Source organism: Callorhinus ursinus, unplaced genomic scaffold, assembly GCF_003265705.2.
Source record: "Callorhinus ursinus isolate GAN/ISIS: 27379988/994484 unplaced genomic scaffold, GSC_fseal_2.0 scaffold21, whole genome shotgun sequence".
Lineage (NCBI taxonomy): Eukaryota > Metazoa > Chordata > Mammalia > Carnivora > Otariidae > Callorhinus > Callorhinus ursinus.
In genome coordinates, this window is record NW_027397083.1 from 10,099,665 (window position 1) to 10,112,527 (window position 12,863).

The 12,863-nt window shown below is 37.6% G+C and overlaps 2 protein-coding genes across 6 annotated transcripts in view; one reads left to right on the forward strand and one right to left on the reverse strand.

Moving 5' to 3' along the window:
* Positions 1–12,863, forward strand: part of LRRC4C (leucine rich repeat containing 4C) — a 1,189,131-nt gene that overhangs the window by 964,461 nt on the left and 211,807 nt on the right. The window lies entirely within an intron of this gene.
* LOC112829518 (glyceraldehyde-3-phosphate dehydrogenase-like) lies at positions 7,500–8,741 on the reverse strand. Its single transcript, XM_025879156.2, has one exon. It carries the CDS (start codon positions 8,724–8,726, stop codon positions 7,725–7,727), a length of 1,002 nt encoding a protein of 333 aa, XP_025734941.2. The 5' UTR covers positions 8,727–8,741; the 3' UTR covers positions 7,500–7,724.

Below are 12,863 nucleotides of genomic sequence, written 5' to 3' on the forward strand. Positions count from 1 at the left end.
ATTTTATTTTATTTTATTTTATTTTATTTTATTTTATTTTATTTTATATTTTGTATTTTAAATATGGATAGCTCCATTCTGGATACTTTGTATTTCTATGTCTTTGAGTTATATTTGCATCTGAAGTGTCTAATCTGTTTTTAATCCTACTAAGTATATTTTCCATCTGAGACAATAAATTTTCCATCTTTAGAAGTTCAATTTGGACCATTTTTATATCCTCTCCATCTCTTAACATATCCATACCTTTCATTTAGCTCTTTTAACACATGCAGTATTTATCATAGCAGTTTAACATCCTTGTGTATTAATTTTTTCATCGAAGTCAACTTAGGGTCTGTCTCTATTAACTGATGTTTCTTTTCATTATTGGTCATATGTTCCTGCTTCCTTCCATGTCTGATAATTTCATATTAGATGCCAGACATTGTAAACTTTACATTAGTGTTTGCTGGATTTTTTTTTTCTGTTATTGTTTCTTATTTTATCTGTGGTCTTTGTTTTGGTCTGCAGTTAAGTTACATGGTATTATTTAATTTGTTTTGAAATTTTCTTTGAAGTTTGTTTACTGGTTACAGAGCAGCCATTAGTCTGCAGCTCATTTGACCTCACTACTGAGGCAATACCCTCTGTGGCCACTGCTCAGTGGTCCATTTGTTAGGACCTCTCCATTCTGTCTGGTGGGAACATGAATTTTTCCTCTTGTGTGAGCAACAGGGATTCATCTATCTGCTCCTTTCTGCTGATTCTTCCTCCAGACTTGGTAGTTTCCTCATGCTTGTGTACTGATCAGTACTCATCTAATGGCTTGCATGGAAACCTTGGCAGTTTTCTGGAGTCCTCTGTGTCTTCTGCCTCTCAGATTCTAGCCTTTTTACCTCCCCAAACTCAAAACACTGTCTCCTCAAATCAGGTAGATAGGAGGCTCTTGGATTCCTTCTCCCTGTACTGTGGCCAGGAATCTCTCTCCAGGTGGTCAATTAAGATAGTCATAGGGGTCATCTCATTTATTTACCTTCTTTCAGAGATCACTGCCCTATACTGTCTGTGGTCCACACTGAAAACTAGTGTATCTTAGTTCAGACTGCCATAATAAAGTAGAATAGATGGCGTGGCTTATAAACAGCAGAAACTGATTCCTCATAGTTCTGGAGGCTGAAAGTCTGAGATCAAGGTGGCAGCACAGTGAGGTTCTGGTGAGAAACCTCTTCTGTGTGTTAGACTGTCCAATTATTGTTATATCCTCATATAGTAGCAAATGAGACCACCTTGGGCTCTTTATTCCCTTATAAGGGCACCAGTTTATCATGGGGTCTCCATATCTATGACCTCATCCAAACCTAAGTACCTCCCAAAGGCCCCATCTCCAAGTACCATCATATTAGGGATCATGCTTTGACATAAAAATCTGGGGCAGAAGGTGGAGCACAAGCATTCAGTACATAGCACATTGTTTCATACATTTTATTCATTTTTATTTACTGAATTCTCTTAATTTTTATGGATGCATAAAATGTTTAGGATTGAATTATATTTTTTAATTTTATTTTATTGTGTTATGTTAGTCACCATATATCATTAGTCTTTTTAAATATTTTTTTGTTTAAACCTAGAGAGTAGCCAGCTTAATTTCCAGCAAGTGATGCTTTCTTTTTTTTAACTCTCATTCCATAGGCTCTCATATATTTATCCTATTAGGTGTGGGTGAGGTATGAATTTCTTTTTTCTTTTCTTCCCCCCCTCCAAATCCCATAGGCACTATTGTATCAGATTGGGAAAGGTTTTTGCAAGGCTACTAGTTGGACATTCTTTTAATCCTGACTTTGATTTGCAACTAGACAAGTTTTAGATGGCATAAAGCATTCATGAAAATGAAGTAGAAGACATAAGGCTGGTCAGGTGGACTGATTCATATTGTTTACAGCCTTTTTTGCTGTGTGAGAGAACTTGGATTATATCTGGTAGAGAGTGGGAATCCAAGAGGTTCCAAAGCAAGGAGGATCTTCTCATTAAACTTATGCATAAGAGGATTAATTTGGCCACAGGATAAAATGAGATGTGGTGATTGGATGCAAGGATGCTTGGACGGTAAAGCTTATTCTAGGCATGAAATAAGGACTAGAATTAGCACTGTGATGTTTTATATACAAATCCCAATTAAATTAAGGGATGAGCTTAATTGACAAGCAGTGAAATTAACACTGAGTCCCCATTACAAATAATGGATGGCTTTGGAGGGAAAAAAATGTTATTCTTTACTGAGGAAGTTGAATTCATATTACTGGGAAGCTCAAAATGAAATGACAGCTTATTTCCCAAAAACCAGGATGTGACATGCACTTCTATCACCTGGATCTGTTCCCTAGAGCAGAGGCTTGCTGGGAAAAGATGGGATGTTTGGCTTTCACAATGCCACTTAGTGGTGCCGAGCTTTTAAGAGGAGCAACATCTCTACACTATTTTTCAGTAATGAATTACTTCTGTATCACTTGCCAACACCTTTCCTTAAACCTACCTGGTACATCACTGAGGGGAAGAACATCAGCTTTACTTTTTCTCCTAAACATTTTATCAGATTGACCTGTGTTTTGTTAAACAGAAGGAGATTAATTAAACTCATTCTTTAATCTGATGAAAATCATTAGCATGAGGCAAGTAAAGTATTTATGGTTGTGTGGGAAGAAGCATGAGCAGTAGAATCCGTGGGAATTCACACGAGCCACGAGCTCATAGTTGGGTGCTTTTGATAAAAAAATGAAATTGCTTCTTTGGTGCTTTCCCAAGACCATGTCTCAAAAGATGATCACTGTGAAAAAGAAGAGCATGGGGTATTTTCTAAAAAGTAAGGGGAAAATTTTTATGTGGAAATAGAAGGATACCCCATGATTCTCTATAGGTGCACATGCATTTGGGGGAGGATAGGATAATAGGCATATAAGAGATCAGTGTGTGGGACCACTGCAATGATCACTATTAAGCAAGTAGTCCAATATAGGAGAGAGAAGGCTGTAGTAAAAGCTAGGAGAGGATTAAATTGCCAAATGATCACCTGCAGGAGCCTGGGCTAATTACCTCACCCCTCAGACCTCACTTTCCTTATCTATAAAATGGGAAAACTGGATTTAATTTGAGCTAAGGTCTCTTTTACTTTTAATTTCTCATGACTCTTTGTTTCATGCACAGGACATTATGTCCTTAACGTGTAAAAGGACATGAGGTCCTTAACATGCTTTGTGGGCTTTGTAGAGCTCAGTAGGGAGGCTTGTGTGTAGATACACTGTGAATGAGTCTCTATGACTTTGTGCATATGAGAGAGAGAGGTGGATTTTCCATTTTTGGTAAGATATACATTTGTTAAGAAATGCTATTTTTTGCTGGGTAGTGGAGTTTTACAGAAGGAAATAAATGATTTTTGTCTATTAAAGGAGCAAGAGCAACAACCGCATATTTTTGAGAGCCCCATTAAATGTGTTCTGTTTCTTGCACTGTCTCTGTTCATTTGGATGAGAACTGAAGTGCACAATAAAAGGCTGAATTAAATGAAGGGCTAAATGAACCAATTAATTCTTTTTTTCTCCAATACAATGAAGGTGCAAGCAGAATGTAGAGTAGCCTGAAGTTGACCCTTGCATTTTTCTTAATGTGACTTTCTCTGAAAGGCACAAAATCCATGGTCCTGCTCCCCTCCAGTCTCAGAACTATATGCATATTCAAAATAAAGTAAAGCGGTTTTGACAATAAAATATAATTTATTTTTAATGAAGTAGCAGTCACATTGAATACATGAATTTCCTCCAGCCCCCTATCTTTGCCTGACATTGGTCTTTAACATTCTCACTCTAAAAAGCTTTAGTGTGAACTTTAAATTTCTCAAAGATACTCTCACTTCTAAAGGACATCAACATAATCCTAAAATTCCTGACACTTTTTCATGAATTTAAGAGACAACAGTAGAGTATGTGGATTGCAGTGTATCCACAGACTTTGGATTAAAACAAAGCTGATGTTTACCTGAAGCTTTGTGACCTTGAACAAATTACATAATATCTCTGGCTTCAATTACCTCAACTGTGGAGTGGTACGAAATAATCCTTCCTTAGACAGTTGCCGTAATTATTGCATAAAATAATTCATTCCAAATAATTAACAAAATGTCAACCACATGTAAACACTTAAAGAATGGATGTTGTCATTATTTTCTGCCCCATTCTTGCGAATGTATAATAGAATGACTTCTTCATGGTATCATGTGATAAGTAATTCGCCTCCAAGGCAATAGAAAAATACCAAGGGACCCTCTAGAACTGATAGTAGCAGTCCACTGTGTGTTATTTTACCAGGATTCTCTACCGTTCTTTCACTCTGCAAGCAGGCACAAACTCTTGCATAGGCATAATGGGATGTGATTGCCCAAGGACCCAGGCAAGAAGATAGTATGGTGTGGCAGGCTGTTCAAATCTCACTTCTCTCCTTTGCCACCAGACACCGAAGTCCTTCCCATCTCATTAACCTCCTCTGAGATTAAAATAATAATAACACCAATCTCAGAATAATTGTGAGGAAGAGATGAACTAATGTAAGTATCTCTTTAAAAAATAACAACAACAACAAAATTGCTTAGTATAAGCACACTATCCCAGGAAATCCTGTCAGTTCTTATGATACTAACTTTAATCATCATAACGATAGAAGTGTGGTGGAGCTGGCTTGTTCTGTCATGAGAGCTAAACTGTTGCATATTCAAGAATTTTGTGAGCTGTTTGTTGGTAGCTTCTAATAGGCACTGGTAGGAGTGTTTACACCATAGAAATTGGCAGAGACCACATTACTGAACAACCCTGTGAGGCAGATGCTAATATCAACCTCATTTTACAGCTAAGCACTTAAGAAATAAGCAACTGGTACAAGATTCATAATGAGTGCCAGAGCTGACCTTCAAAGTCCATGCAGTCTGACTTGTCAGTGTATGCACTTAACCTGTATATAATGACCCTATCAGCTTTAAACCCCACAGAGTAAGTGCTCAATAAATGTTAGCTATGATTAACATTGAGAAAATCATTTCCTTCTCTTCTTTCTCCGTTCTCCCCCATTCTCAAATACTCTCTGGTCTTCATCTTGGGTGTGCAGGAAGGAACAATATTTTGTTATTATTATTATTTCCACAATACATTGAAATCATCAGAAGGAGTTACAGATTTGAATCATCAAGTCTCTTTAGTGTGCATGGATATCAGTGGAGGGACAGTATAATTGTGTATTGGCTGTTTCTGAGCTGTTGGGAGCAGGGGTGGACATGGTGTTTGTGAGAATGTCCCCCATCCCTGCTGCAAACGATGTCTATAAGGAGGAAGAGAGAACCTCCATTTCACCTTTACTTACCTCCACAGAAGGTTGCTGGGTCTACTCTCCCAGAAGTACGTGGGCTCCAGAAAAACTTAGTAGCGTAATTTCTTCCTTGAGATTACATAATCGGTTGTGGTTTTGGAACTAGATTTCCAACAAATACCAAGGGAGGTAGTGTGACTTAAAATCATAGTAACACTTGTGAGCTGTGGAACCTTTGGGAAGATAAGTATGCTAAGTCTATCTCTTCAACACTAAAATGTTATTAGTGGTAATACCTATTTTTCTGGCTTGAGATCATCCTTGAAGATGATAATGCAATATAAGAGTTGTAAACTAAAAAGTGATATACAAATGTCAAGGCAGTGCTTTTCACAAAGACCATGATGCTACTCTCATATGGAAATCTTCACTGTGTTTCTGATGTCAAGAACCAGAGACAACGTCCACAAACAATTACTGAGCACTTGGGTACCAGACTTTGCAATGAGCTGGGAACTCGGGACAAGATGTCCCTCACAAAGTTCTTGATTTCAAAGTATTCATAGATTATAAAGCTAAACAATCACATATAGGTAACTTTAATAAGTGCTGGAATAACCCAGAAAATGGAACAAGTAATTCTTCTCTGAAGTGTTTGGTGTTATTAGAGTTAGACGTCAAGTGCCCAGTACAGTAGTACAGGTGTTCTACATAAAAAGACTAGTTAAGCCAAAGTCTAAAGAGTTAAAAGAGCCTAATTTATTTAGGGAAGTAAATTGGCATGAATAGATTGTATAGTTCTTGCTGGATCCATAAAGTTATTCACTTTCAACTTCTGACCCCACTTCCCATTTAATATTTATCTCCCAGGTAGATAACACCATAGTATCCTCTTGCCTGGGTCCTTGGGCAATCACATCCCACTATGCCTATGCAAGAGTTTGTGCCTGCTTGCAGAGTGAAACATGGGAGAGAATCCTGGTAAAATAACCACCACAGTGGACTGCTACTGTCAGTTCTAGAGGGTCCCTTGGGATTTTTCTATTGCCTTGGAGGCAAATTACTTATCACATGATACTATGAAGAAGTCATTCTATTATACATTCGTAAGAATGGGGCAGAAAATAATGACAACATCCATTCTCTAAGTGTTTACATGTGGTTGCCTTGTTAAAGACATTCTTTTTACTTCCAAAGTATCCAGAGGTGGACACATTCAAGATCTGGTGATGCTGGGTTTTTATATGTAATAAAGGCTTCAATTCCCTCCCTTTTTTTAATTACAAAAATAATGCAGGCATATATACTCACTATTAAAATATTCAAGCATACACAACATAAAGAAAACATTAAAATCTTCCTCTGATCCCCACTTACAATTTATTTTCCAAAATTCATTGTAGTTAACTCTTGACGGACATTCATCCAGTAGCATCTAGACTTCAGCATGTATCTCTACTTACACACTTAGGACCTGCCTATACATGTGGGTTCTTTCTTGCTCTCAGTTTCTTCCATTCTTTTTATTTAACTACATTTTTTTCCTACAACTTGCTTTTTTTTAGCCTAAAAATATATTTTTAGTATCTTTTAAAATATCAGATGTAGGTCTATATTATAATTTTTTCAGATGTTATTTTATTGTAATCAACATCATCACTAGAAAAACACCACATAAACATATTAATGCAAAGAGGCTAAAATAAAAAAGTGAGGCTCTTTTTCCACCTCTTTCCCAACCTCACACTTTTTAAATGTAATTAAATTTCAAATTCTCATATATATATGCAAATGTGTGTATTATAAAATTTTATGCACATATATAAAGGTTTTAAACAAATTGGAATATTATAAACAAATTTGTGTGTCTTGCTTAAGAAAAACTAAGAAAAAGAACTTAGAGATCTTTAACTATGACTCCATATAAATAAGCATATTGGTTTTCATGACTAATGGTATCTTCGTCATATGAATACCAAGTAATTTGTTTGTCCAGTCTCCTATTAGTAAATTTAGGTTAACTCTGGATCTTTATAATCACAAATATTACTGCATTATATAACCTTCTATACACAAGTCTTCATTCCTGTGCAAATTTGTCAAAGTATATATAAGTTATGTTCCACTAATATTTATTTCCAACATTAGTAAGCCAGTTTATCTATACTTTCTTTTTTTTTTTTTTTTTTTGGCTGGGTACAGTATACTTTATTGATGGTACATGACAAGGTAGGGCTCCCCAAGCCCCTCCCCTTCTTCAGGGGGTCTGGGATGGAAACGGTGGAGGTCGGGAGATTCTCAGTGTTTTGCGGGATAAGTTGGGGCAGGGACTCCCCAGCAGCTGAGGGCCTCTCTCTTCCTCTTGCTCTCGCTGGGGCTGGTGGTCCAGGGGGCTCTTACTCCTTGGAGGCCATGTGGACCATAAGGTCCACCACCCGGTTGCTGTAGCTGAATTCATTGTCATACCAGGAAATGAGCTTGACAAAGTGGTCGTTGAGAGCAATGCCAGCCCCGGCATCGAAGGTGGAGGAGTGGGTGTCACTGTTGAAGTCGCAGGAGACGACCTGGTCCTCAGTGTACCCCAGGATGCCCTTGAGGGGGCCCTCTGAAGCCTGCTTCACCACCTTCTTGATGTCATCATATTTGGCAGCTTTCTCCAGGCGGCAGGTCAGATCCACGACAGACACGTTGGGGGTGGGGACACGGAAGGCCATGCCAGTGAGCTTCCCGTTCAGCTCAGGGATGACCTTGCCCACAGCCTTGGCAGCACCAGTGGAAGCAGGGATGATGTTCTGGGCAGCCCCTCGGCCGTCGCGCCACAGCTTCCCAGAGGGACCGTCCACGGTCTTCTGGGTGGCAGTGATGGCATGGACGGTGGTCATGAGTCCCTCCACGATGCCGAAGTTGTCATGGATGACCTTGGCCAGAGGAGCGAAGCAGTGGGTGGTGCAGGAGGCATTGCTGACAATCTTGAGGGAGTTGTCATACTTCTCGTGGTTCACACCCATCACGAACATGGGGGCGTCGGCAGAGGGAGCAGAGATGATGACCCTCTTGGCCCCGCCCTTCAAGTGGGCCCCAGCCTTCTCCATGGTGGTGAAGACCCCAGTGGACTCCACAACATACTCAGCACCAGCATCACCCCACTTGATGTTGGCGAGATCTCGCTCCTGGAAGATGGAGATGGACTTTCCATTGATGACAAGCTTCCCGTTCTCAGCCTTGACTGTACCGTGGAATTTGCCATGGGTGGAATCATACTGGAACATGTAGACCATGTAGTTGAGGTCAATGAAGGGATCATTGATGGCGACAATATCCACTTTGCCAGAGTTAAAAGCAGCCCTGGTGACCAGGCGCCCAATACGGCCAAATCCATTCACTCCGACCTTCACCATCGTGTTTCAGGGACGCGGCTGGCACTGCACCAAAATTCGCGGCTGTCTGTCGAACGGGGAGGAGCAGAGAGCCTATCTATACTTTCTTTAATTCTATACCATGTACTTATTCCTTCATTGAAAATTTTATGAACACCAATTAAGTTTCAGGCATTATTTGGGCATGGGATAGGGGGCAAATAAGGAAACATTACTGCTGAACTTATGGACCCACATTCTATTTGGGAAAAGATGGATAATAAATAAAACAGGTAGAGAAAAGAAGATATGGATTGATAAAAAGATGGGAGGATGGATGGATGGATGGATGATAGATACATAGATACATAGATACATAGATAGATGTAAAGGTAAATTGCATAGTATAATTAGCAATATATAGTAAATAAATAGGGTAAAAAATAGGCAATACCTGGGGAAAGGGAACCACTTTAAATACAATCAGTCACTCTGAAGAGGTACTTTTAACTGATGCTTTAATAATCACATCTAAAAGAGAAATGCAAAACTGATCAATGAAACTGGTATTTTATTATTATTTGCTTCCTTAAAATAGTGAAAATTTTTATAAGTTTTTTAGCCTTTGTCTTTATTTTTCTATCCATTGCTTCTCCATCTTCTTCACCTGTTTTTTTTTTTGTTAAATTATAGGTATTTTCCACACTGGTTTATGGGGTCTAGGGCTTTACTTTTTTAAATGCTTAAACTGACTTTTCAAGATTTTAATTTGCTCCAAATTTATGCATTAACATGTCAGAAATAAAGCTGAAGAGTATTAATTTTGCATAGTAGTACTCTTGAATTTTTCAACAATATGGTTTATATACAGCCTTTGTTATATTTTCTTTAGAATGATTTAATTGTTTTACTTAAAAAAATACCAGTAATATAATCTTTATCAAAACCCAAAGCATAACACTGAGCTGTAATTTACAAAGAAACCCTCAGGAAAAACCTCCATATTATGGTTCAAATATACAATGTCATCCCTATATTTTTCAAGTGCAAGGTACATCAATTTATATTTCTTTCTATAATTGAACACCAACCTTGCCATTAACTCAAGCAAAGGAAAGTAGAGATATGAAAAGTGATGTATCAACTGTGATGACTGTCTTTGCTTCTGTCATTTGAACTCTGGAAGAAGATAAAACAACAAAATTAATAAAAATTTAAAAGTTTTTCATAGTTCATATACTTTAAGTTAGGAAAGAAATGAGACACACCAGGCATCACTTGGTTTTAGGGTATTCAACAGCTGAGTTTCCTTTTAACAGTCTTTGATGCTGTGACACCAGCAGACAAGTTGCAAAAGAGACACTGCAAGTTCAAGTTTTCCTTTGTTTTGTGCAGCCTCCACTACCAAAATGTTGTATACTGAACAGGAATACATGGGCTTGTGATTGATCCCTACTAGTAAAACAACCTTCAAATCTTCTCCCATCATAGATAATTCACCATATGGATTTAATTTGGGGCTTTTGCAATTTAATTTTTTCCCTCCCTTTGCTCTTCTGTATTTATGAAAGACAATCTCATCTGCCCTTAGGGAAGGGGAACCAGAATAAACAGACCTGGGATTTCACCTCACCTATACTCTGCATATGCATGTCATGATATTACACAAGTTGGTTAACTTCTCTGATTTACACTTTCCCTTTTTTTTTTGTAAACTATAGGTCAACTTCCTATATGGTGGCATTGGGAAAATTAAATAAAAGAGGGTTGCAGTGTACTTGTAGGGGTGCCTGCACACAGCAAACACTCAATAAAAGTTCTTAGGACTACTCTCATTGTGTTTATTATATGTTATACTCATGTATACATTATATTGGGAGTTAAGTAATCACAAAATTTAGCTTTCCAATTCTCTCTATATATCCCTCATCCCAATTTACCCCATCCACTGCCACACACATTCCTTAATCACAGTGCCTTTAGAGGATAGCATTTTCAACAAGATAGGTAGGTAAAAGTGGGTGTATTACATCCTAATCTAACCCTGTCATTTTCCTATGTTTTCCCTGTTTCCTAGAGTAATGGAATACAAACGATACTAACACTTGAACTCTGTACCGACTCAATGCTGAACTTCTCATGTTTCTGCCCATGGAAACAAAAGAGAAATCAGAATTCATATGCATAGTTTCTTTTACCTATTAGTTGTATATGTTGGAAAATAGTATATAGAATAGAAGTAACCATATGCCTGGGCAGAATGAGCAGGGAGATGAAGTGGAGAATTACTTAGAAAAATTATAATATACTAGAAAAATAGAGAATATAAACAATTTTAATGAAATAGTTTCTCAAATACAATTACCAGTTATTCATTTTAATGCACTATAAGGAAGAATGAAATACACCCAGGCAGTCTTAAGATTTTTACTCTCTTGGAACCACATATGCCAAATTTCCAAGTGTCAGTTTCCTCTTTACTCAAAGTATTAAAATCACCTTTAAATTTTATGACCGTCCAAAAACATGGAGTTACCCTTCACCATTGTTCTTTACAGAAAGTTAATTAAAAAGAAGAAGAAATTAATAGAATTACAATTGATAAGTTCTATTTAATTGTCCAGTCACCTAAAACACTTCCAATATTAAAAGTAGTACTATATGATAAATAAAAAGTTATTGCCAAAACCCATATCATATTACTGGTGATCTTGTTTATGTTGGAAGCTATGATTTAAAAAAAAAAAAAAAGAGCGGGGCGCCTGGGTGGCTCAGTAGGTTAAGCGACTGCCTTCGGCTCAGGTCATGATCCTGGAGTCCCGGGATCGAGTCCCGCATCGGGCTCCCTGCCTAGTGAGGAGCCTGCTTCTCCCTCTGACCCTCCCCCCCATGTACTCTCTCTCTCTCTCATTCTCACTCTTTCAAATAAATGAATAAATCTTTTAAAAAACGTTTAAAAAATAAATAAATAAAAATTTAAAAAAAAAGAGCTTCAGTATAGTTAGTATGTTCAATCAACCAACAAATATGTTGCTTATTTTACGTAAGGTACCTCTCTTGGTCTTTGGGGTAAGACAGAAAGCAATATGGTCAAAGTACCTGATCTATTGCATTTATATTCTAGAATATTCCAAACTTTATACCACATTACTTCACATTAGAGCTCCATTAAGATTTCCCCCATTTAAAAGATGAAAAAAAAAAAAAAAAAAAGGCCCACATTCATTGAGCACTATTCCACCTAATAGACGTAGAGTTAGAAGTGTTTTTGACTTTAAAGCCCATGTTATTCTCATTATATTGTGAAAGATAAGGCATTCTGTAGTTTGGGACAACAACTCAACTGTCCAAAGTAAATATAGCATACCTTCTTTTCTGGGTACAAAGAGACTGCTGATGGCAAAGAGGTGTCTATCAATCCTGAAGCAATCTAAAGAATCCAGCTCCTACAGAGTTAGATAATATGTTTCTGGGAGGACTCCAAGCGCAGAAACACTACCTGTCACATTGGGCTGTGAAGTCTGCCTTAATAAAGAGGAAGAAAAGGTGCAAAAACACCCTCTGGTCCTTTGTAACTGGTTACTCATCTTGAAACAGGAATAGGAAAGGGTGAACGCAAACATTCATCTCGGGCTTTCTGGAGGCCCCTCAGTAACTGGATGAATCACAGCTCTGCTCTACTGCAAACCTGTAACATCAAGAACCTCTCTCTCTTTATAAGCTAGTGGCCAGAAATAGTGCCAACCTTTTTTCTATTAGACTCCCCCAAATTTTATTTTTAATGAAGGTAACACTGAATGTATGAGATTCATGTATATTCCATACAGACCTCTAAAGAAAGTTTAGGTAGTATTAATGATTTCCCTGGAGTCGTTTTCATTTTTAAAAAATCATTTTCCAAATGGTTTTATCATGAGATTGTTATCAAGAGTAGTTTTCTGAGGAACGAGATTAGTGTGGGTGTATAAGCTGAATGAGTGGTAGTTCTTATATACATCTCAGTTATGATTTTGATAATATAGGTGGCTGTTTTTTGATTATTTCAGATTAAAATTTATTTAAAACTACTGTCTTCCAGAAGTCAGTAGTATACATAGCCAAGCAGAATTTTAGTTCCATGAAATGTTCTATAAAAGTCAGAAAATGGGAAGAGGGATTTCTAAGTCAATTAAGTTTGAT

What these genes read in the sequence shown, in the direction of transcription:
- LOC112829518 (XM_025879156.2), bottom strand. Translation starts at nt 8,726, where the DNA reads ATGGTGAAGGTCGGAGTGAATGGATTTGGCCGTATTGGGCGCCTGGTC.